The 23,977-nt window shown below is 31.8% G+C and overlaps 5 protein-coding genes across 9 annotated transcripts; 1 reads left to right on the plus strand and 4 right to left on the minus strand.

The window, feature by feature from the left end:
* Positions 1-53: 53 nt before the first annotated feature.
* Liprin-beta (liprin-beta 1) lies at positions 54-6,943 on the minus strand. Of its 4 annotated transcripts, none has more exons than XM_074252708.1 (9): positions 5,196-5,481; positions 3,528-4,135; positions 2,878-3,039; positions 2,678-2,809; positions 2,345-2,606; positions 1,508-1,863; positions 807-1,355; positions 617-713; positions 54-250 (listed from the first exon to the last, which is right to left on the minus strand). In XM_074252708.1, exons 1-9 carry the CDS (start codon positions 5,254-5,256, stop codon positions 207-209), a joined length of 2,271 nt encoding a protein of 756 aa, XP_074108809.1. In that variant the 5' UTR covers positions 5,257-5,481; the 3' UTR covers positions 54-206. The 4 variants fall into 4 exon arrangements, with proteins under 4 accessions (XP_074108809.1, XP_074108811.1, XP_074108808.1 ...); XM_074252710.1 differs by lacking the exons at positions 54-250; positions 3,528-4,135; positions 5,196-5,481 and adding exons at positions 5,728-5,891; positions 6,020-6,223; positions 6,796-6,943 and having other exon boundaries at positions 474-713; XM_074252707.1 differs by lacking the exon at positions 54-250 and having other exon boundaries at positions 474-713; positions 5,196-5,482.
* Positions 6,944-7,572: 629 nt separating this feature from the next.
* Positions 7,573-12,906, plus strand: LOC141533825 (clathrin interactor 1-like). Its single transcript, XM_074252907.1, has 8 exons — positions 7,573-7,816; positions 8,072-8,169; positions 9,509-9,588; positions 9,695-9,816; positions 10,350-11,346; positions 11,478-11,594; positions 11,673-11,894; positions 11,989-12,906. Exons 2-8 carry the CDS (start codon positions 8,129-8,131, stop codon positions 12,054-12,056), a joined length of 1,647 nt encoding a protein of 548 aa, XP_074109008.1. The 5' UTR covers positions 7,573-7,816; positions 8,072-8,128; the 3' UTR covers positions 12,057-12,906.
* A 159-nt stretch (positions 12,907-13,065) lies between these two features.
* On the minus strand, positions 13,066-15,837 carry Nop56 (Nop56 ribonucleoprotein). Its single transcript, XM_074252908.1, has 2 exons — positions 15,653-15,837; positions 13,066-14,814 (listed from the first exon to the last, which is right to left on the minus strand). The coding sequence occupies exons 1-2, from the start codon at positions 15,653-15,655 to the stop codon at positions 13,330-13,332; spliced, it is 1,488 nt and encodes a 495-aa protein (XP_074109009.1). The 5' UTR covers positions 15,656-15,837; the 3' UTR covers positions 13,066-13,329.
* A 291-nt stretch (positions 15,838-16,128) lies between these two features.
* Eif3m (eukaryotic translation initiation factor 3 subunit M) lies at positions 16,129-18,515 on the minus strand. The gene is made up of 6 exons (XM_074252909.1): positions 18,336-18,515; positions 18,001-18,180; positions 17,701-17,795; positions 17,121-17,608; positions 16,781-16,924; positions 16,129-16,558 (listed from the first exon to the last, which is right to left on the minus strand). The coding sequence occupies exons 1-6, from the start codon at positions 18,378-18,380 to the stop codon at positions 16,335-16,337; spliced, it is 1,176 nt and encodes a 391-aa protein (XP_074109010.1). The 5' UTR covers positions 18,381-18,515; the 3' UTR covers positions 16,129-16,334.
* A 708-nt stretch (positions 18,516-19,223) lies between these two features.
* Positions 19,224-22,812, minus strand: LOC141533823 (uncharacterized). Of its 2 annotated transcripts, XR_012480350.1 has the most exons (3): positions 22,642-22,812; positions 19,490-22,094; positions 19,224-19,350 (listed from the first exon to the last, which is right to left on the minus strand). XR_012480350.1 is itself a non-coding variant. In XM_074252904.1 (2 exons), exon 2 carries the CDS (start codon positions 22,059-22,061, stop codon positions 19,575-19,577), a length of 2,487 nt encoding a protein of 828 aa, XP_074109005.1. In that variant the 5' UTR covers positions 22,062-22,094; positions 22,642-22,811; the 3' UTR covers positions 19,380-19,574. The 2 variants fall into 2 exon arrangements, 1 of the variants encoding a protein (XP_074109005.1); XM_074252904.1 differs by lacking the exon at positions 19,224-19,350 and having other exon boundaries at positions 19,380-22,094; positions 22,642-22,811.
* Positions 22,813-23,977: the final 1,165 nt, after the last annotated feature.

The raw sequence follows: 23,977 nt of genomic DNA on the forward strand, positions 1-23,977 counted from the left end.
TAATTTTTTCTTACAGTAAAATTATTATTGTCAATTAGTAATATATAAATACATATAAATATCTACATTAATAGCCTAGTGTATAACATTTATAATTAATTAATAATTGATAACATTATATAATATAGTGATATATAATAGAAAAAAATTATTTAAAAAAAAATAATTGGTCCCATTTAATTATAAAATAAATTAAAATGATCCATTTAAATACAGCCGATTATTTTCCGGTGCTCAACGATTTCCAAATCTAAAAAAATAAAAATAATTAAATTAAATTAATATTAATAATTTTGTTTTTCGAGAAGAAATATTAATTGATGAATTATTAACGATTAATAATAACCGTAATAATTATTTATTAAAATTAACCTGTTAATTAGTCGATTGCATGATGAGTTAGTAATTAATCGTAGATGCGCTAGGCTACTCAAGCGTAAGCTGATAAATGAATTAAAAAAATAAACATTATATATTATGTATTAGGTATGTTTTATGCATGAACGGTAATAATAAATATTATATTATAGTTAATATTATTATTTAAAGCGTTAAATTGATGGCGAGTTGAGGTTAGGACTCGCTGTGGCCGACGAGTGAGTCGAAGTTGGTGTACCTGGTGGTGAAGCCTCTAGAGGGCAGACTAAGTTCGCGTAGTCTACTTCGCTTTTACTTTTCTTTCGCTTCAAGGTGAACTGCGACTTCTTTGCGACCTTAAATAAAAAATTAATTATTTTTACATCGCTCTAAAAAAAAAAAAAAAAAAAAAAAAATCGTCGGAATTTAACCTAAAAAAAAAAATTAACCTTTAATCTAGCAGTAAGAGTAAGTGGCACAAATCCAAGCGTATTCTCTATCTCCCTTTTATGCTGCACGACATCGCGCCCCAGGATATCATTAAAGTGAGTAGTAAGATGTCGTCTTAGAAGCGTCTTAGATGGCGGGATGCTCAAAATGGCCGCCAGCAACTCGGTGGTAAAGCGGCCCTCATGGACGATAAGTCCCCCATGAACGCCGGAGCCCCGCAAGTTTGGCGCGTACTCCGCTAAGTCGACGACTCTGAGCCACTCCATCACTCGGTGGTTCGTCCACAGCGCTATATTGCTGCCGTCAGCGCCATCTCCGGTCGCAGATCTGCGTTCTAGGTTATCGAACTCGAAATTCAGCTCGCGGAGAACTTGGATTCCACGGCGCAAGCTTGCGGCGTGCAGCTGCGCATTTACTCCGAGGTTCAACAGATCTTCTGTCGTCAAGCGGTGCAACACTCGGCCGTCGACTTTTGCCGTTTGGAAGGACTCTTTGTGTTGAGGGAGACCTATATCGTCTAGCCAACGCAATACTGCTGAATTGTCCATCTAAAATATAATTTTTTACTTGCAAAAAAAATTTTTTATTAAAAATATTAATAAAAAATTATTTTTGACTTAAAAATGCAACTTAAAATTAATTTTGAAGATTATAAAAATTAAATAATTAATTTTTTTCTAAAAAAAAAAATTCTTCTAACCTTTTCAGATCCCAAAAATCCTACACCATTGCATCGTTCGCACTCAATAGCATACATCAATTTCTTCCTGTGCAATGAATTCTTAATATCCAGTTCTTTCTCAATCTGATGCGGCGTCGAGTCCAGTAACTTAGGACCAGTGGCGCCCCAGCGCCTCAGTTCGCCGGAGTAGCATTCTAACCCCAATTGGGTCAGCCAATACTCAACTTCTTCCATCGACAAATCTTTGAGCGACTTCGAAATAACTGAAACTGACTCGATTTCTTCCTGCTTGTTGTAAAATTGTTCGTGTTGCCGTTGAAACTGTTTTTGCGGCGAATTCACTGATTCGGTCGCTATGATCTTATCTTCTTCAGCTGCGCAATAGATTGTTTATTAATTTTAGGCTAGGGTCGTTGCAAAGGCGTAGTAGGAAGATGCAATGCACTTCAAAATTTTTTAAGAAGTCAGTTAAAGAAGTACAAGACACAAATTTGGACGGAAAAATTATTTTGAGTTTCTAAATTTTTTGAACAATATTTTCAATAGCTTCTGGATTTATAAGCAACGTGCAAACGATGCAAGAGCAAAAGTTTGTTAAATTATTAATTAACCCTTCGTAGGTCGACGATTTTTTTTTGCATTTTATTTATTTTTTTTTTTTTTTCTAAAGAAAATTTCAGTAGAAAGTTTTGAAAAAAATTTGGTTTTTTCTTTGAAGCATTTTTTAAATTTTAGCGCGAAAAATTGAATTTTTAACACGAAAAATGAAAAAGCAATGTCGACAAAGGGTTAAGAGAATAAAATTGAGGTTAAAAACACATTAAACATTCCTTGAAATTGACAAGTTTAAATAACCTAAATGTGGTGCGGACAAACATCGTGAAGAGATGATTCCTCTGACATTGACCGGCGGAGAAATTGATTGGGACTGTAATTGGATTTGCGATTGCGACAATAAACCAGGATTGTAAATAACTGTTGGTAAACTAGACTGCGATTGTGACTGGGGAGTCGATGTTCCGGACAATTTCTTACCAAATGCTACGCCTTTCTTCGGAACCGTCGGCGGACGAGGCAAACTGCTGTACTGGCCAGTATGTCGGCTAAATTTTTCTCCCTAAATATTTATTTCAATTGCATAATTATTTTCACATTAAAAATTAAATAAATCTTATTATTTGTTCTTACATTAGCGAGGGAAGCGGAATTGCGCAGTGTCATATTTTCGTGCTCCAAACTCGCTTGTTTCAACTTCATTTCCGAAAGTGAGGTTAATAATTCTAGTTTTTGAGTTTCTAACGCACTTTTGGACAAAATTTCCTGAAATAAATTTTTTTTCTCGAGGAAATTATTATTTTTTTAGGTTTTTTGGGACATTTTATACGCACTTGCTGCAATGCATCATCCAATTGACGCAGACAATTCTTCTTTTCTTGAAGTAAATGTTCCAGTTCCATTATTTTGTTCGATTGTGCGTCAACTTGTTCGGATAGAACCGCAACTTCCATGTTCAGCCCGGCGCGGTCATTTTCTAATTTTCTTAATCGTTCCTTGAAGATAAAAAAAAATTTAATTGTTTTTTTTTTTTCAAGAGCTTAGAATTGAAAACTTTAATTGTAAAGAATTTTATATGAAGATTGGCCGATTTGGAAAATAAAAACCTAGATATTTATTATTTTAATTGTATTAATTATGATATTTATAAAATTTATAGAATTTTCATTAAAAATCAAAAATATAACTTTAATAAAATTTAACTAGCAACTGTAACATGTAAAATATTAATTAAAAAGCATTTTGCTTTATTAAATAATAAATTTTGTTAAATTGCACTGTACTTTCTTATTTTTTTAAAAATTAAAAATTTTTAATTCTACATATTCGCGTTTTCGTCCTGAATCGTGCTAGGCTTTGAATCAAGCGTCAATAAATTTATTTTTAATAATTATTATAAACCAATTGCAACTCGTTTTTGCATCCCCTACAAGATTTTTATGCCAAAAATACTAAAAATATTTAAAAAATTTCAAAAAAATACCTCAGTATTATTATTGAAGCAATTAATACACGGATTACTCGAATACTGACAGTGAAACTGCTGCAACGAGCAATAATGAAGCGGCGTCACTCGGTCGCGTTCGTAACACAAATCACTCTGAGATTTAGCGCGTTGATCGCGTTCATTGCGATTGCGTAACCGCTTTCTTCTTCTATCCAACGAATTGCTAGTGCAATTACCACCAGCGACTGCCGCTCCGTTCCCAATATTCGCCCCGCAATTGTTTAGGTTAATTAAGCGACTGTTGTTGATCAATCGCGCATTACTGTAGTTCTTCTTGTACTGTTTATTGAGAGTCTTACTCCCGTTGCACCTCTTCATGGCATTTAGCTCCTTAGCGACGGACTCAGAGCTGATTTTTTTCCTGCTCTTGCCGGATTTTATCGATGAGAAGTAGCTGGATCTGAAAGAGTTATCGCACTTTTTTAGAGACTCTGTTGAAGTTTGGGAAGAATATTCTTCGTCTATGTCTTCGTCGTAATCTAGGAATTCTTCGTCTTCGTCAGCGTTGTTTTGACTATAAAGTTGACGACGCCAGTGGTTCTTCCAGTTTTTTATCGTCGAGCTATCTGACTCAGATATTGAGTCTAGATTTTTTTAACAGAAGAAATTTATTTAATTTAAAAAAAAAAAAAAAATTCTGAAGAATTGTTTGAGTTTAAGGAATAATTAATTTTTAAGTATTGGATTTTATTGAAAAATTAGAATAACTTTACCGAAGATAAATTTGGTTTGATATTTAATTAAGACAAGGAAGTTAAATTCCTTGGATTTAAATCTTTGAGAAAATTATCAAGCTGTTTGACACTTGAGCAGTACATTAACTTTAAGAATAATAATTTCTTGACCCGCCAAAGGACTTTTCTTGAGCGAAGAATGTTATTTAGTTGACTCTCGGTTATCAGAGTCTCCAGCCAACAAAGTTTCGCCCCGGATTCCCTGACAGGTCAACAGACACCGATAAAACTATAATTTGGGTATAATTGGTAGAGCTTCGACAGCTCTAAGGACAGTCCTCAATACTTTTAATCATAAATATCTGAGTTAAAGTCCTACCAAAGGACACCAACGATTTTATTTTCAATAAATCTTTCAACAGCTCGGCAAATTTATTTCTTCCAGGCTCAATAAACCGCCTTTCGATACTTAACAAGACAACTGTCTTAAAGAGCAACAAATATATTTATCGGGTTTTTTTGAGGAACATGTTAAATGCCCGAGAAGAACAAAACATTCTCAAGCCCCACCAACACTAGTTTAAATCTTCAAAGAAATTATTGTTCTTGGCTCGATCATTTTTTCTATTGAGTCTCTTTATTTTTTCTCGGCTCAGTAGCCAACTGTCCAAGGCCAGCAAAATATTCGTCGGCTCGAGAAAAACATTAACCCGACAAATTTTTTCTCCGCTCAATTTATTTTTTTCCGACTAAATGTCTACTATTAAATTTATCATTTCTTCGGTACTGTTATTCTAGATCTTTATTATTATTGAAACTAATCTAAATTCCTTTTGACATTTTAAATTTGTTGGTACAATTGAAAAAAATTAATGAAATTTAAAAAGACATTTTTTGCAATATTTTATAAGCTTAAAATCCAATACTTAAAAAAAAAAATCCTCGCAACAAAGAAAATTCTTTAAAAAACCTTTAGACTTGTCTTCTTCTTCTATTATCGGATGCAAATCTTTCCCGTTCCAATTTTCCATTCTTGATTACTTAATTTTATAAAATCACCTACTTTTTATCACTTTTTATCACCAATAAATTAATTGAAACAAATAAATGAAAGACAGTGAGGAACTTAAATCTAAACAATCCACTAAATGAATGCTGAGGAACTGAAACAGAGTTGATTTTAAGCGGGTGTGCCGCTAGAAATTCGTCTAAAATTAACACGCACCAAATAATCCAGACTTGATTTATAAATAGACCGACTGTATTTATCCCTTCTAGCGCATTAATTCATTTTAGTTAATTTTTATGCTTTTAATTCAACTCTTCTTTTTTTCTTCTTAATACAATTATTCCATAAAAATTCTTTAAAAATCCCAATAATTAAGAAAGTACACTGCAAAGTTGCTAGTATTAAATAAATAGCTATATTGTATTAATTTTGGGTAAAAAAATATTGTTTAATAAATTTTAACCGTACAAAAAAAAAAAAAAAAATAACTTACTGGTTTCAGCCATTGCAATAAAATTTCAGTGGAACTTTGATCTGGAGGCGGTGGTAAGTAAGGAGCATTTTTGATCGCCGATATCAGTCCTCGTGTTGCTTCTTTTACTGATTCCCGCCAATCACACAAGGAATGCGATCCATCTGTTGTGTCTGCACATGTGCCTGTTGAGATTATTTATATATTTTTATTGAGATGTTAGAATATATCACGTTGGCAAAAAAAATTTTTTTTTTGCTTACAAATTATAATACTACTTATAATAATAATAAGTGTAGAAAAAAAATAGTACCTGATATTATTCCATCCATTTGTAATAAAGCAGCTTCTAACATTTTGCTGGCTTCAGTAGTCGATGATGAATTATATTTATTTGAACTGCTTGATGAATCTCCATCCTCGGATCCATTTGAGTCTTCACCTTTTCCCATTTTTTTTAATTTTTATTTTTATTAATAATTTATTTGTATAAATAAAAAGTATCTAAAATAAAAAACTTAGAAAAAAAAAATTTAATTTAATTATGAAATAAAATTTAATAAACAAATTTTTTTTAAATAAAAAAATTTTTTTTTAATTAAAAAAAAAATTGAAAAAAAAAAAAGAATTTTTTTTCAATAAAAAAATTTATTTTTGAACAAAAAAAAATATAATTGATGAAAAAAAAAATTTTTTTAATTAAATTAAAAGTAAAAAAAAAAAAAAACATTTAAACTATTGACAAATAGAACAACGCCCATTTTCATTTTTTTCTCACCTTCAAATACTAACCTAATTGATAATAAAACTAATTACTCTTAATATCTATTTAATTATACCTGATATTAATTACAATTACAGCAATAACTAAAATCATTAAAAATTTTACTTTTAAAATTTGGCAATAAATATCACATTAAAATTGAAATATATATCTGAAAAGATAAAGAAGAATGTAAAAATTATCAACAGACACTTGTTGCTTTAAATTAATTAAATTTTTTTAATTTACTAATTAATTTACCTGAAAGTAATTTATTTTAATTTTTTTTTATTTAAAAAAAATATTTTAGAGGGTCAAATACTTACTTGATTAATTTATTTATAAATATAAAAATTTTTTCAAAAATTTGAGGTTACTGTCACTGATAATTTTTGAATTTTATTCAATTATTAGTCATTATCACTACTATTTTTCTAATTATTGTTTTTTGTTAAAATATTCTTGGTAGATTTTAATAAAAATTAAAAAACAACATTGTTAAAAAAGATTAAAATTGTAAAAAAATATTTTTATAAAAAATGTTATTGCAATTATGAAATTAGAAAGTGTACTAATACTTCCATATTTACATTTTATTAATTTTACATACTTTGCACTTGTTCACTTGTATGTAAATTGAATATAAGTATATTGTAGTGACATCTACGGTTAAATATATAATCAAAATTTTACGCCGGTTTAGTTTTTAGTTCCAGATTTAAGCGCTGGCGGTAAAAGTTAATTTTTGGCGGGAAAATTTGAATTTAAAAAATTAAAATTACGATAGTTTTATTAAATTAATTAAAATTAAAAAATGATCAGATAAATTTTATACTAAAAATTCCTTCAAGTCTTATAACTAATTTTAAAAAAATTCTAGTTTTGGTATGTCATTAAATAATATTTATTAAAACATTTTATTTTACATTTTCATACAATATTAAACATAAAATTTCATTCTAAAAATTTAGAATTTACAAAATTAGCCAGAATTTTTTTCATGGAAATCGTATAAATTCGAAAAATACTGTTTTTCATGTTTTTACCATCAGTCTATTAAATCTGATGTATTCAACATTGAATTCTAAAAATAAGTTCCCAAGATTTCCACAGATGTCGCCACTGCTCTCTTCTTTTCCACTATCACAACACGTACATGTCATAAGCTACATACCCAAAGATAAGGATAAAAAAGTGAAAAGTAAAGGACAAGATACACGAGTAAAATAATCAGCTGAAAATGGTCACACCGTAATTTCACATTACAACACACATCTCACACACAAAACACATATTTAAAACCCAATTATCATCAGTTAGTTAATATTATTTAACAAATAAGTTCAAGTGCGTGCTAATAACGTTTTTTTTCTTACTTTAATTACCTTCTTCACCCCGCTAATTCATTTTTTCACCCACAATATTGTTGATATTTTTCCCCCACTCCATTTTGTTTATGACTAAAATAATTACTCCGCTAATTGTTGATCAATTTTTTATTCAATTAACAATTCATTTCACTTTAATATTGATCATTATCATGCATCCATTGTGGTGAGTTATGACAGAAACAGTTTTATTAATCGAATTTTTTCCGTTCAGGTAATTGGGGATTACGCTAGTTATCATAATTGATAAGAAGTTAATAAAAACGCAGCTATGATGAATATGTGGAAAGTTCGAGAACTAATGGATAAAGCGTGAGTACTAATTTAAAAATTTTTTTTTCTTACTTAATACTCAAAGAAGAAAAAATAATTAATTGATTAATTTTGTTTCATTTCAAGGTCTTTTGCTTCACTGATTTTAAAAACTTGTTTGTCCTTGAGAAACTAGTAATTTTTTCACAATTTGTTTCCGCAGGTGGGGCACTCAATTTTCAGCCGCGTAAACAAATCGGCCAATTATTTACGCTACTAAATTAATTGAATCGTTGATTAACGGTTAATAAAAGCGGCCATTTTCTTGACAATATTCTTGAACCTCGGGTCAAGGAAGTTAAATTCCTTGGATTTAAATCTTTGAGAAAATTATCGAGCTATTTGACACTTGAGCAGTACATTAACTTTAAGAATAATAATTTCTTGTCCCGCCAAAGGACTTTTCTTGAGCGAAGAATGTTAGTTAGTTGACTCTCAGTTATCAGAGTCTCCAGCCAACAAAGTTTCGCCCCGGATTCCCTGACAGGTCAACAGACACCGATAAAACTATAATTCGGGTATAATTGGTAGAGCTTCGACAGCTCTAAGGACAGTCCTCAATACTTTTAATCATAAATATTTGAGTTAAAGTCCTACCAAAGGACACCAACGATTTTATTTTCAATAAATCTTTCAACAGCTCGGCAAATTTATTTCTTCCAGGCTCAATAAACCGCCTTTCGATACTTAACAAGACAACTGTCTTAAAGAGCAACAAATATATTTATCGGGTTTTTTTGAGGAACATGTTAAACGCCCGAGAAGAACAAAACATTCTCAAGCCCCACCAACACTTTTTTAAACCTTCAAAGAAATTATTGTTCTTGGCTCGATCATTTTTTCTATTGAGTCTCTTTATTTTTTCTCGGGTCAGTAGTCAACTGTCCAAGGCCAGCAAAATATTCGTCGGCTCGAGAAAAACATTAACCCGACAAATTTTTTCTCCGCTCAATTTATTTTTTTCCGACTAAATATCTGCTATTAAATTTATCATTTCTTCGGTACTGTTATTCTAGATCTTTATTATTGTTAAAACTAATCTAAATTCCTTTCGACATTTTAAATTTGTTGGTACAATTAAAAAAAAATTAGTGAGATTTAAAAATACATTTTTTGCAATATTTTATAGAATTTTATTTTTCCATAAAACAGAATTTTATCATAACTCCGACCCTGAATTTAATTACGCTAACTGTTCGTCCAACTCCAGAAGCATTTTTATGATTATGACCTGTATAATTACGAAACTTTCTACAAGTTTAATCAATTTTCTCTTACAGCAGCAAACTAAATATTTTTACAATTAATAATTCATAATTGAATATGTCTCTGTGTTTAGGACAAATGTCGTTATGAATTACACCGAAACAGAGGCTAAGGTACGGGAAGCTACCAACGACGACGCTTGGGGCCCTACAGGTTTGTAAAACCTTACATATGATCAACACCTGTTAATTGTATTGATTTATTGGTAAATATTATATGTAGCCGTAGATGATAAGAGTTTTGTTTATTTTTAAAACAGGTGCTATGATGCAAGAACTTGCCCAGGCGACATTTACGTACGAGCAGTTTCCTGAAGTTATGTCGATGCTTTGGAAACGTATGTTGCAAGAAAATAAACGTAATTGGAGACGTACGTACAAGGTAATTGATATTCTCGAAATATAAATAAACTATTTTTTATGAGTAAGTAATTTACAGTAAATATATGGTTGAGTTATTATTTTTGTTTTTTTATGATTGGTCGGAAAATTTTTTTCTTACCTGAAGATTTGCTTAAAATTTGATAAAAAAATTTGTATAATTATTTATAACAGTTATATAATTATATATTATCTCTTCTATAATTTTACAATGCATTGCTTTAGATAGAAGACTATATGAAGTGAAAATTGCACTGTACTTTCTTAACGATTGATATTTTTGAAGATATAAGCTCATCCCGATGTTACACTTATCAAGAGCTTTCATTTGAGTACCCACATGCATTTTTTATATATTTTTCATATATAAATATATAAAATATATGAAAAATTCATGTGGGTACTCAAATGAGAGGTCTCGATGAGAGTAATGTCGGGATGAGCTTATATCTTGATAAATGTCAATAATTCACAAGATACAACAAGGTCATTTGTTGGTTTAGAACGAAAGTAAAATTTTTTTTCTGATTCTAGAGTCTTTTGCTACTAAACTACTTAGTACGCAACGGATCAGAACGAGTAGTGACGTCATCTCGTGAGCACATTTACGACCTTCGGTCGTTAGAAAATTACACATTTGTGGACGAAATCGGCAAAGACCAGGGAATAAATGTGCGACATAAAGTTCGGGAACTAATAGAGTTCATTCAGGACGACGACAAGTTGAGGGATGAGCGTAAAAAAGCCAAAAAAAACAAAGACAAGTACGTCGGAATGTCAAGCGAAGCAATGGGAATGAACTTCCCGGCTGGCGACCGCTGGTCCGACAACCCAAAATGGCAGACGAACAACAAGACCGAAAACTCTGTGTCCGCTTACAACGACTGGGGCGACACTCGGCGGAACTACGACGACACGAACAATTCCGACGACGGCGAACGCGAAGACTCCGACAACGAAAATGTCAACTCAAGGTCGCCGAAGAAGACGATAGAGAGCAACAAAGATATCCGCGAATCGCTAGATACTTTGGACAAAATAAGAAAATTCACTGCCACTGCGTCGGTTCCTGCGACGAACTCGCCCAATCGCACGCGGCCATTGAAGAAAGTTAATTTGGGCGCCGCTGCTAATTACGGTCGCGATTCTAATTTTGATAATAAAGACAAAGATAAAGATAAATTTAAGGAAAAGGATAAAGATATTATTAATGTTGATATTAAATTAAGTAGCGAAAAAAGTAAAAATATATTTAATGATATTTTTGATTCTCAAAATAATGGCGGAGATTATGATGATGATTTTAATCCTAGAGAGAATTCTGAGACTGGGAAAAATTCGAATTTTGATTTTAATAGAGCTTTTGATAAAAATGGTAAAGAAGATGAGAAAAAAGAAAATGGCGCGGATGAATTTGCGGATTTTACTTCGGCGTTTAGTACGGCTGTTACGATAGACAATTGGGCCGCGGCACCAAAGGAAGATGATTTGTTTGGGAACAATATTACGAGAAATAGCAATAATAATACAGGTAATATTTTTTACCGATTATTTTTATAAAGTTCTGTTAAAAATTATTTTTAACTTTTAATTTTAAAAATTGAAAAATTTTTATGTAAGCTTCTAAAAACTTTAGGTAATTTTTTTTATTTTTGATTTTAGTGGCTGCAGATTTGTTATCGGATTTTGATGGGTTTAATACATTTAATAGTTCACAACAAAATGTTAATATTTTTAATAATTCTACCAATCTTGACAACAGTGCCAATTTTATGTCATGTAAGTATTAATAAATTGCACTGTACTTTCTGAACTAGAATATTATTTATTAAAACATAAAATTATTAATTAAAATAGGTACCAATGATTCTGGATTTTTATCACCAATACCAATAAACAATAGAACGAATGAATCGATGACATCGTCATCGTCAACGATAACACCTCAAATTGGCTCGACGTGGGCTGGAGCTGGTCTCAAAATCGATTTAGATAATTTAATGGGCAGTAAAAATAAACAAACTGGTCCAGCGCCGACTATGAATCAATTAGCATCTACAAGTCCCCAACATCAATCTCGTAAGTGAAATAATTTTTATGAACCCGATAGTAATTCAATTTATTTAATTGTTTCTATTTTTTTTTTTTTTTTTTTTTTTTTATCTTTTAACAGAACCGAATTTAAGAATGCAGCCGTTAAGAACCCAACAAAATCCAAATACTTTTCCATCGTTTCTTTGAGTATAATTTTTCATTATTATTGATGAAATATTTTTTTTTTTTTTAACTTTTATTAAGTAAATAAGTATTAAGTTTTGCAGCTAAAATGTCTGATGGCATTAAAAAAAATTTATAAAAGTTTTTTCTTTTTTTATAAAGAATAATTATTAATTAATAATAAAAAGACAATACTGTAAGCTTCCGAAAAAATTAATTATAATTTTCTGTTTTAGTTTTTTCACGTGAAATTAGTATTTTTATTTGCGTTGCGACAAAATGGCCGATAGTTAATTTTTCTATTGTAATTCAATTTAAATGTCTAGAAAATTGTTATTTCATGGTTCATACCTTTCTACTTGTCACTTACTTCAACTCCATGTAATTTTTTTCATCAAGTTCCACAGTGGAACATTTGGAACCGTTTATGCGCATGCGCAGACCTGAAAAACTAATTTAAGCGCTGTTTACGTTGATTTTTACTGAGCTAATTAAAATGCAAGTGTAAATACTAATTTCACCGAGAATTTTAAATGTTTAAACTAAAGTTTAGCCAAAAAAAATTTTTTTATTTTTTTAATTAACGTTTGAGGTTGGATAAAATTTATTTTGGTGTATGTAATTAGTGTGATTCGGGGTTTGTAAATTTACTTTTTAGTTTCCAGACTTCTGACCTCAAAAAATTGGCTTAGCACAAAAATTATCATTCCAATAATAAAAAATTGCAATAAAAGTTTATAAAATCATTCCAAAAAATATAAATAACTGTAAAAAATTAATTAGCAACCATGTAAAATAGACTAAGAACATAAAACATCACTTGTTAACAAAACAAAAAAAAAAAAAAAAAAAAATAAAAAAAAAAAAAAAAGAACATATCTGTATATTTCATACGTCAATTAATTTGTTAATTGTCTTAAAATTGCTAAGCAATAAAAACTAAGTTAATTTAATAAAACTAAGTCTATCGGTTGAGTAAAACAAAAAACAAAAAGTTAATCATAATTAAAATTGTTAATTAATTTAAGCAGGATTATTTTATTAAATTCTTTATTGTACCACCTTAAATGTACATACGCAATAATTAGTGCATTTGATAATGGATAATTATAGTTGTACATTGATATTAAAAATATTAAGCAATTAATAGTCCTTAAGACTAAAAAACCATACAATTACTTTTTTTTTTGTTTATAATTAATGGTTACAAAAAATGTTAACTGTTTATATATTTTAATTAAACACTCATTTGGTGCTGGTAAAAGATTTATTATTTAAACCTTAAAATTACATAAATTTACTCAGCCTCGCTCTTCTTCTTCTTCTTTTTCTTCTTCTCGCCATTTTCTTTACCGACGCCATTTTCCTCTCCATTGACCTCCTCCGTAGTAATATCCGCATCTTCAGCCTTCCTCTTCTTGTTCTTGTTCTTCTTCTTCTTCTTTCCCTCTCCGTCAACCTCTCCATTTCCATTGACCTCCGCCTCAATAGCAAGAGCAGCTTCAGCCAAAGCTTCCTTCATAACCTCAATGTTCTTCTTAGGAACATCGCCGGTCTCATAGAACTTAAGCCTGTCCTCAACTTGCTGCCGGAGTTTCTCTCCAAAAACGCTAGATGGCGCGTCAGTGAAGCAATCTATTCTAGAAGCGATACTGCATTTGTTCGCAAGGTATCTAGAGATTCTTCCCTTATTTTTGGCGCCTGCGCGTCCGATAAAAGTCGAGTGGAAGAGTAATCCGTACTTGGGAGTGTTGCCTTTAGTTTTTAGTGCGCGGAACAGAGCTTTCTCCGCCCCCAAGATCTGGACAGTAGAAGCGGGGTACTTGGCAAGATTGGTCAGCGAACCCGCATGCGCAATAAGCCGAGCCCCCACTTGGTCGCCAATGAGCGTCGCAAGATTTGGCGCCACGCCGGCCATTTTGCTGCGCAAATACTCCGCTAACTGTTTTCGGTAATTAGCAAGGGCAATTACGCGACCAGCGAACATTTCAATGTTTATTAAGTCTACTGGGGAAATGTCCATCCCCATGGAGGATTTGGACGCGTCAAGAATCGCCTGGGCCTTGGCGCTGTCCATTACTATTTCTTCAAGTTCCGCCATTTTGTCGGCAGTTAGTTCTTTGCGGTTTTTGACAAATTGGGCGACTCGCGCGTAAGTGTAATGTTCGGGAACGATTTTTACCAACTCTGGGAAGTGATAGGAGTACCACTCGCGGATCCGCATGCTAAATGTGTTCACGTCCTTGTCCAGCTGGTCCAAAAGCGCGATACTCTGGATTATCATGTTGTCCACACGGTTGACGTTGAACTTAACCTTGGCTCGGGAGTAAGAGTGACCGAGACCCAATTGCGCCACTGCGGTGCTTTTGGGAGTTAATCCTTTGACCAGGCGCGCGAAATGGAAACGGATTCCACGGAGAATCTCGGGGATGGCGCCAGTGTGATCGCATTTTATGGAAAGCGCTTCGGCGATTGAAGCGCTTAGTTTCGGGTCCGCGGTTCCTAAGGTTATGTTTGAAGCTACTTTTGGGGGCAATGCGGTGTCGAGGAACAACTTCAGGTCCTCTGGGAGTATTCCTTCTGAGATGGCGTTGATTGACTCCAACGCGGTGATGGCGGACTTGAAAGGAATGAAACTTACCAACTTGACGATCGCGTTGAAACGGGAGAGGTCTGTTACTGAGGCTTCTACTTGAGGCAGCAGCATTCCTACTTCCTCGAACTCCGAGACTGAGAACAATGCGTAACCCGCTGCGTGCTCGTACAAAACGTACAGGCGACCCTGGAACAATTTTTATTGTTGAGAAGGAATTCTTATAGAATGTTTTTTTTTTTTTTTTTTTTTTTTTAAATTTATTTATTATTAAAAAGCTTGGACAAATATTTTTTAAAATAAATTTTTTCCAATTTTTTGTCACAAAATTTATAATTTAAAGAAAAAAAAGTATTTAATATTAAAAAAGTAACAGTAAATTATTGTTTATAAATACAACATGACAATTTTAATGTTTTAATGGTAAAAACTCTGTTAAATTTTTTTTTATGCTAAAAAAAAATTAATTTGTTCAACTTTCTTTAATTTTTATAAAAAAATTCAAATTTTTAATTTAAAAAAATTAAAAAATTTTTTTAGATTATTTTTAAAACAATTTTTATTCTCAAGTCATGTAAAAATAATTTTTGAATGAATTTTAAGTTAAATAATTAAAAAAAAAAAAAAAATTATTGAGTATTTTGATCAATTTTTAAAAACACGTGTTGATTGAAAAAATATTTTTTTTTGCAATATTTTGTCAAGAAAATCGAAAAATAAGATTGAATTAATTTTGTTTTCATTTAAAATTTACAAAATTTTAAAAATATTTATTTAAATAGTAGACAGTTAATAAAATATAAATATTTACATAAAAAATTTATTTTCTGCAAAAAAAAGTTTTTACCAATATTTTGTTTTGATAAAAATGAAATTACAATTTTCAGAATAGATAAAAAAAAATTAATTTAAAAATTATGATGTGAAATTAAAATTGTTTAGAATTGTAAATAAATAGTTAAATAATAAACCAACAAAAATATTTATGAAAAAAAAAAAATAATTTAAGGTTAGAAAATAAACTTACCATGATTGTTGTATTTCTACGTGGAATGAAACTAAATAATATATAATTATTTAATCCTTGAAAATATATTTATTTATTAGAATATTACCAATTTATCACATTGGTAATTATTTACAATTATAAAAGATAAATTAAATTTGTCGGCACATGGAGACATGTGCTCACTAAACACTTTGTGAATTAACACGCGTCTACTACCGCAATCCGGATGTCCTCAATTTCGGCGCATGCGCAGTAGTTTTTAAAATAGTTTTTGAAATTCCCACTAGAGGCGTTGCGCGGGAATTTTTGAAAATTTTATTTAATATTATTTTGAATAAATTTAATTATTAATTATAAATTAATTATTTTATTTAATAAATAATTTTAATTAAATTATTTTACTATTTTAATAATTAAAAAATATTTTGAAAAATTCCAATTTATATTTTATTAAATAATTAATTTTTAAATAAAATAAAAAATAAAAATAAAACTTTCTTACAAAAAGTGTTTATTGAAAAAAAAAAAAAAAAAGAAAATTTTACACAATTCTGTTAAAAATTATCAAACAGCTTGTAATTATTACAATTAATAATTATTTTATCAAATAGCTGGTAATTAATACAATTAATTACTTTTATGTTATTAAATTTAAGCCCGTGTTTCATAAAAAAAAAAAATAAATTAATTAATTAATTAATTAATGAGCAACAGCGGGCTGAGCTTTAGAAGCAAGTTCAATTTGCGCACTTGCGACAGACTTCATTCCTTCTTGCACGCCGGTCAAATTGGTCTTCCAGGCAGCTAACAAATCGCGAAGTTGCATCCACTGAGGTCGACCAAAGGTCCGGTGCATGGTGCTTGAAATCAGTACTTTGCGGTTAGCCTGGTCCATACGTGCGCGTACTAACTTTGTTTTCAAAACTGCAAAAATTTCATTATTTAAATTTTAAGTAATTAAAAAATATAAAAATTGTTTTTTGTCGGATAATTTGATAACTTAATAAATTTAATCCATTATCAAGCCAGTATTAATTCTTTTGATATTCCCACTGCAAATTTTTTATTTTTATTTAAAAAGAAAAAAATAAAAAAAAATACTTTGCTTTGGGATTAAAAAATTAAAAATGATATTAGAAAATTTACCGTCTATGATAAAACTTTCAACATCAGCTTCCTCGATTTGCAACTCGCTTTGAATTGTTTCAAATGACATCTCCGGGTTTGTTTCAGCCAGCTGCATGAATGTCAATAGACGCATTTTTTTCATATTTTGCTCGTGGTTTAATCCTAAATAAAAAAAAAAAAAAAATTATTAGAATAATTAAAAATTAAATATAAGCTTTAGTGATATAAAAAAAAATTTTTTTTTTATAAAAAAAAAATTATTAAAAAAAATTTTAGGAAAAATTGTAGAATTTAAATTGATTAAATTTTTTGTATTAATTTTATAAATACTTAAAAAATTAAAAAAAAAAATAATTACCAACGGTATGTTCAACAAAGTCCTTGTGATCCTTATAAAAATTCTGATAAGCCGGCAACTTCTCTCTGACAAAGATATAAAGCAGATCATGGATGAGCTCACCCTCCAAGAAGCGGACGGGCTTGAGAGCAAGCAGAGGGTCCAACAAAAAAGTGTTAGGATCGGCAAGAGCCGCCTGGATGCAGTGCTGGGCGTCTTCTCGAGCCTCGCTGGCGTTCTCAGCCGTGTAAGTTCCCAGCAACTCGACCATCACCGCAGCAGCCTGGTCGCCTTGCTTGCAGCTGAGGAGAATTTCGTGGAGAAGACGCAGGAGCTTCTGCATTTGCTCGTTGTTTGGCGGGAACGCCTTGAACTGGTCTTTGAGTTGCTCGACTCCACTGTAGACCGCGTGCATCTGATTAACGTTCCTGGCTACCTGAACCAAGTGATAGTACACGTGGTACCGCATTGGTGATTTCTTCTCCAGCGATTGGAAGAGAAGCCATAATCTGAAAATAATTTTTTTTTTTTTTTTTTTTTTTTTTTTTATATATATACGAGCACAATCATCAAAGTTAGAAATTTTTTTATTTTAACTTACGCTTTCAGACAAACTAAACCAAGTTTCTGGCCTGGAGCTTTCTTTAACTTATCACAGAAAACTAGGATTAAATTTTCAGCACGTTCAACTGGGATCTAGAAAAATTATGAGCAATTTTTCGATTTTTATTCATTTTAATGAAAAAAAAAATTTTTTTTCTTAAAAATCTTTATTTTTCAATCAAAGAAATTAATTTTTCAAAAAATAAAAAAAAAAAAATTTTAATTTTTTTTTTTTATATAAAAATTAAAATTAAATATTGTAAAAAAAAAAATAATAATAATAATAATAAATACGTACGTGAATTAATATGGATACAATATCATTAAGCGTATTCTCAATATCAACTTCATTAGACTCCTTGAAACAAATGTCACAGACTCCAATAATCTTATGGAGATCATCCTCAATTCCACGTGGTGATTTTTCCTCGCTAATTTCAGCCCCAAGACTCTTGAAATAAACCCTCAATTCTTGCGCCTACAAAATTTCAAAATAACTAACAAATTCAAAATAACTTAAATAATAATAACAATAAAATCTATAAAAATTATAAATGAAAATTTTGAGTAAGCTGTCGTAGAGGTTATAATGTACAGATAGTTGTTTTTAATTATCATTAAATGAGTAATTACCTGATCCTCAGGTGGAAGATCCATAAAAACAGCTGGGACAGTCATTCTGATGTTTGTTTATATATTTCGAACAAAATAGATATTACAACCCGGTGAAAAATAGCTTTCGGTATTTTATTTTAGTAATTTATTAATGGGTATTGGTTGAGACACGTAATGATTGCCATTTTTTTTTTTAGAGGAGAGGAAAGTAAACGCTAGAGAAGCTACAGATTGCTGTGAGGCCGCTAGGTGACTTTTTGGCGGTGAATTTACGAATGCGCATGCGCTGAAATTTAAATTTTGTTGCGCAAAAATTTAAAATTAAAAAATTTATATTAATAATAAAAATAATAATAAAAATAAAAATAAAAATAAAAATAATAATAATAATAATAATAATAATAATATTATTATTATTATTATTATTATTATTATTATTATTATTATTATTATTATTATTATTATTATTATTATTATTATTATTATTATTATTATTATTATTATTATTATTATTATTATTATTATTATTATTTTTTGAAAATTTATTTTCAGCACAATAATTTTAATTTTTTGGTGGACAATCTTTCGGTAAACAACATTTATCGATGCAGGCGAGGTATGGTGGGTTACATCGACAACCTCCTGTTACACTGTCAGTGCATTGCTAAAAAAAATTATATTAATTATAATAATTATAATTATTTATAACTATAAACAACTTACTATTCTTGGGCAGTTTTTGGGGCTTGGATTATCGCATGACGGTGCACATATTTTCCCACATATATGATAACTTGCGTGGTCAACACATCCGTCACCTAATTAAGTCAACCAAAAATTTACAACCATAATTAAAAAAGTTATAGATTATTTAAAAAAAAAAAATAATAGCGATTTTATATTCACCCGCATTGACGGCAACAATCATCAGAACAAGGAGGACTATTAAGTATCGCATGCTTGAACTTACTGGTATTTTTTGTAGCGACTGAAGCACAACTGACACAATTTTTGTTATATCTTATCTCTTAAGCTAATAAGGAAAAAAAATAAATATTGAAATTTCTTTTAAAAAAATCGACAACTTTCTTATTTAAAAAAATTTTGTTTATAAACAAACAAATCTTATGTGCACTTTAAAAAATAATTTATATAATTTCACTAATATTTACATTCTATGCAATGTAGCACTCGTAAAAACCCTGAGATTGATTTTTCTCTAGAAGTCTTATCCAAATTGTTAATATTTCTAAATCTTTAATAATTAGGCCTGGGTTGTTGAATTCCATCTGAATCTTGTGGCATTGATATAACATAAATATTATCTTGATGAGGTTGTCCCAAAAAAGAATTTCCATCTGAACCAACCGAAAATCTTTGATGACTTCTATCTGTACCAACAGAAAAACTTTGGCTACTTCCAGCGGAACTAACAGCAAAATTTTGATGAAGTCCTGGCTGTCCAAGATGACTGTAACGAAGATTGGGATCTGTTGCTAAATCCAGCACCTGATCTTGCCTGTACATCATGCAACTGGATTTAATCCACGGTTGATAATCCCTCGAAAGTGCAAGAGGCTGGACGAACTCATGCTGATCTTGAAGAATTGGTATTGCCTTGCTAACAATCGGAAACTGATAATTCGGAATTGGAATTAAATTGTGTCCGTCATTATTTTGAGGAGCGTTCGGCACTGGAAGACTTGAAGAAGCCACAAATCCACTAGCTACCCTCTTCTGCAGCTGGGAGTAATCAGTGGGATACTGCAGCAGTTCATGCTTGATGTTAGCTAACTGAACTGGAAGCTGGCTTGTCTGCGATTGATACTGAGATCTAGGTGAGCTGTGAACACTGCTCAGACGAATCGGTTGAGGTTGCACAACACGAGGAGGCTGCGAAAGGTTCTCTGGCTCATCATCACTGTCACTAATTGTAATGACGGGTATTTCGCGTGACGGAATGTCGCTAGCTGTGCTGGATCGATGAGCGTACGTGCTGGTCTCACCTTGACTCTGAATCATCCGCCATTGTCCCGAAGTGGTTGGCAGGTGTCTCCCAAAGCTAGGAGTGCTTTCTCTAGGTCTCTTTGCTCTTGGCGACTGAAGCACAGAGAAGCTCCTAACTCCGTTGTTCCAAACTGGTGAACTCATCAGAGAACTCGGATTGTAAGGCCTCGGAGGCATCGGAGTGTTAACGACTATAGGTTGCCGCCAGTCGGGGCCATCGTTTGGTTGAACCGTTGCAGACTGAGGCGGCTGTTGCCAAGTCCCAGTAACTTGTGGGGTTGCAGTCCAGGATGCTTGCACTGGATTAGGAAGCATCACTGGCACCGTTTCTGCCGATCCTGGAACTGGGTATTGCTGAGCCGGTTGTTCTAAAGACTGAGTTGTCTGAATTGGTGGAAGTGGAAACAGCGACGCCTGATTACTGTTGAACAGCGGGTACAAATTGCACTTCAGATCTCTAGCCGGCCGCTCAGGTTGCTCTGCCAGCTGGTTGATGACGAAGTTGAAAATCACCGAAGTTGGAGATAGCGTATTTTGATTTACCACTGTACTTTGGCTCTTGCATATCTCCATTGCATGGAAGGAAGCTTTCACGTTGTCGCAGTGGCCGTAATCCCCCAAGTGTCCTAGAGTCAGAAAGCTATGGGTCAAGGCTTCTTCGGGCTTCACGCGATTTTGCTGGTCCATAGCGAGCATCTTCTTCAGAAGAGTGAGGAACTCTTGTCTGTCAGCAATCTCTGCAAGCAACTGACTCGCTTCCAAGCCTGCTATGGTGTAGGCCTGGGTTATGTCGTCCAAGCAGTTCAGGATGAACTTCCTCGTTTCCTTGGACTTCTTGACGCCTGTCTCTGCTTCGAACGCCTCCGGAGTCTTCAGTCGCCAAAGTGGGTGCTCGCTGTTCTGGTCTTTGTAGAAGAACTTGCTGGTCTTGCTGGCGTTGTTCAGCATCTCCTCCGTTGGCAAGCCTTGGGTCTGACTGATGTACCGGATTTGGTCGTACTCAGAGCGGCCGGGGTAGAGTGGCCAGCCGAGAAATAGCTCAGCGATGACGCAGCCCAGAGACCACATATCTATTGCTTCGTTAAAAGGAAGACCCAGAATTATCTCCGGAGCGCGGTAGTACCTTGATTGTAAGTAAGTGTTGCGAACTGCCTTTGCGGCGTAGGACGCTGATCCAAAATCGATTACCTTCACGCGGAACGACTGGCGAATTGGGTCCACTAGCATGATGTTCTCCGGCTTCAAGTCCGCGTGGATTATGCCAAGTTTCTTGAGCTTGTCCAAGGTGATGAGGACTTGCTTGAGAATCGGTCTGATGTAACACAGTGGCAAAGGCACGAATTTTTTTTTTTGGAGAAAGTCGTACAGGTTTTGCTCTAGCATCTCGAATACCAAGCAAGTGTGGGATTTGTGCGTGAAACATTCGTAAGCACGGACGAAATTAAATTCATCAGCGTTTTCCTTTCCCAAGTAGGAGAGGATTGAGATTTCTACTTGGCCTTGGCGAGCGTAGCTAGGGTGGCTTTTGAGGATCTTCACCGCGACAATTTCGTTGGTTCCTTTCTTCCAGCATTTTACCACTTGGCCAAAAGTTCCTCGGCCGAGGTAGTCAAGCACTTCGTATTGTTGAGTTGGAGAGCACAGGATTTCGTGCTTTACTAAGTGGTAGTCTCCTTCTCGTCGGGAGGTACTGGCTCCGCTGGTGCTAACTTCAGTTTTTATCTTCTGGGACGTCATTTAGATGCGGCGTGACTTGAAAGGTTGTCATGCCTAGAAGAGAAAACATTGTTATGTCAAGATTATAGCTAAATTATTTTATAGTCCTAATTAATTTAGGACTATATTTAGGACTATATTAAAATTAATTTAGCGACGTAACAAACTGCTTTGTTATTACAACTTGACTAATTTTATTAAGAAAACTAATAAATTTTTTATTTCGGCTAATTTTTATGCTTACGAAATATTTCAATATAAACTAAAATGCAAAATTACAATATTGTTAAATAATTAAAATACTTCCAATTTTTTTTACAAAATAGTTATAAATTTTTTTTTATTTAACAAAAATTTCAAGTTTGGACAATTTTCCGAATTCGTAAACAAACCGCGATTTTTTTATCCTACCTCACCAGTAGCTCACGCAGAAAGAACCAGGTTCGATTCCTCGATATTGTAAAGTACTTTTTTTGCCAACAAAAAAATCTCAAATCCCTCAAAAATAATTTCTAACTTTAAATATAAAAACAACACTTAAATATTTATTTTTCTGAGTTGAATTAAAAATTTTATTTTATTTAAATAAATTTCTACTTACGTTGTCAATAAAATTCACCATTATTTATTTTTTATTTCCAGTAATATAACTTAAAATTAATTTATCCACTAAAAACTAGCACGTGTTCACCGCATCGTGTTATATTACTGTCCTGCCAAATTTGAGACTACTTGCAAGAAAACTGACCCTAAGAGATTCCACTTCCACAATGCTCTTTTGACAGGGAAAGGGCCCGTATACATTATTTACTTTGCATACGATCCGGCGTGCGCATTACGCTTTGCGCATCTTCAAAATTTGAGGGTAGCTTAAGCTATCTTTCTCTTTCTTCCCTATTCTTATTCTAGAAGTCTTATATACATGTATATAAGCAAGTAAGCGGAAAATTTGTCTAATGACATGCTATACTCAGTTCAATGCATTTTTCTATCACAATAGAACTTCTGAGGAAAGTTATTGTCCACTGTAATAAGGGGCAGATGGTCAGAAGCTTGAGCTAGGCAAATTAGAAATAAAAGTAAATTTAATTACTTAATATTCGTAAAGTAATATTGATTGTAATCAAATGTTAATGCAGTATTTAACGAAGTATTTATTAAAAGAGGAATTAAAAAAATTTTTTTTTTTTTTAATTATTTGCTAAAAATAGTTAAAAATTTTTTAATATTTTTATTATTGCAAAAGATATTTTTTTTAATGAAAAATATAAATTTTATATTTTTTTAATAAATTTTAGTATAAATAATTTTTAAAAATTAAAAAACGATAAAAGCCAATTTTTTTCGTAATTAAATGATCAAAAATAGTATGCCATTAAAAAGAGGAAAAAACAATGTAATTAATTTTTTTTAACGCTTATATGTGTGCGTTTAAAAATATATCAAACCACCCTGGTTAAAAATATTGATTGAAAAGGATTGAAAATGATGAAATTAGAATACTTTTGAATAATTTCAATTCTTTTTCATGTATATATAGATATACAGTTCACATAGGGTGACTGATTCCCAATACTTTTCAATCAATATTTTTAATCAGGGCAATACAAACTGAAATTCAAAGTATAAAACGCAGAATTGTTCGCAATAAATTTTCAGAGTCTAATTTCAGAGTCTAGAACAAAAAGTAATTTTAAACTTAAAATGATGTTATTAATAAGCCTTCTTATTAATTTATAATTGTTCGCGCGGATTCTTTTTCAAACTCTCCAGAGGAAAATTTGATCCGAAAATGGAACCTGAATGAGAGTTTCGTAAAAGAATGGGAAATTAACGTTAATTCATACACGGAAAATGCATACACTTATGGTTTGTTCCTTGGACCGAAAGAATTTGTGACCTTTTCTTAGAGCGTTAAAAAGTAAATTAATTTTATT

This window comes from Cotesia typhae, unplaced genomic scaffold (genome assembly GCF_013202065.1).
Source record: "Cotesia typhae breed Kobodo isofemale line unplaced genomic scaffold, CoteBio_Ctyphae scaffold_121, whole genome shotgun sequence".
Taxonomy (NCBI): Eukaryota; Metazoa; Arthropoda; class Insecta; order Hymenoptera; family Braconidae; genus Cotesia; species Cotesia typhae.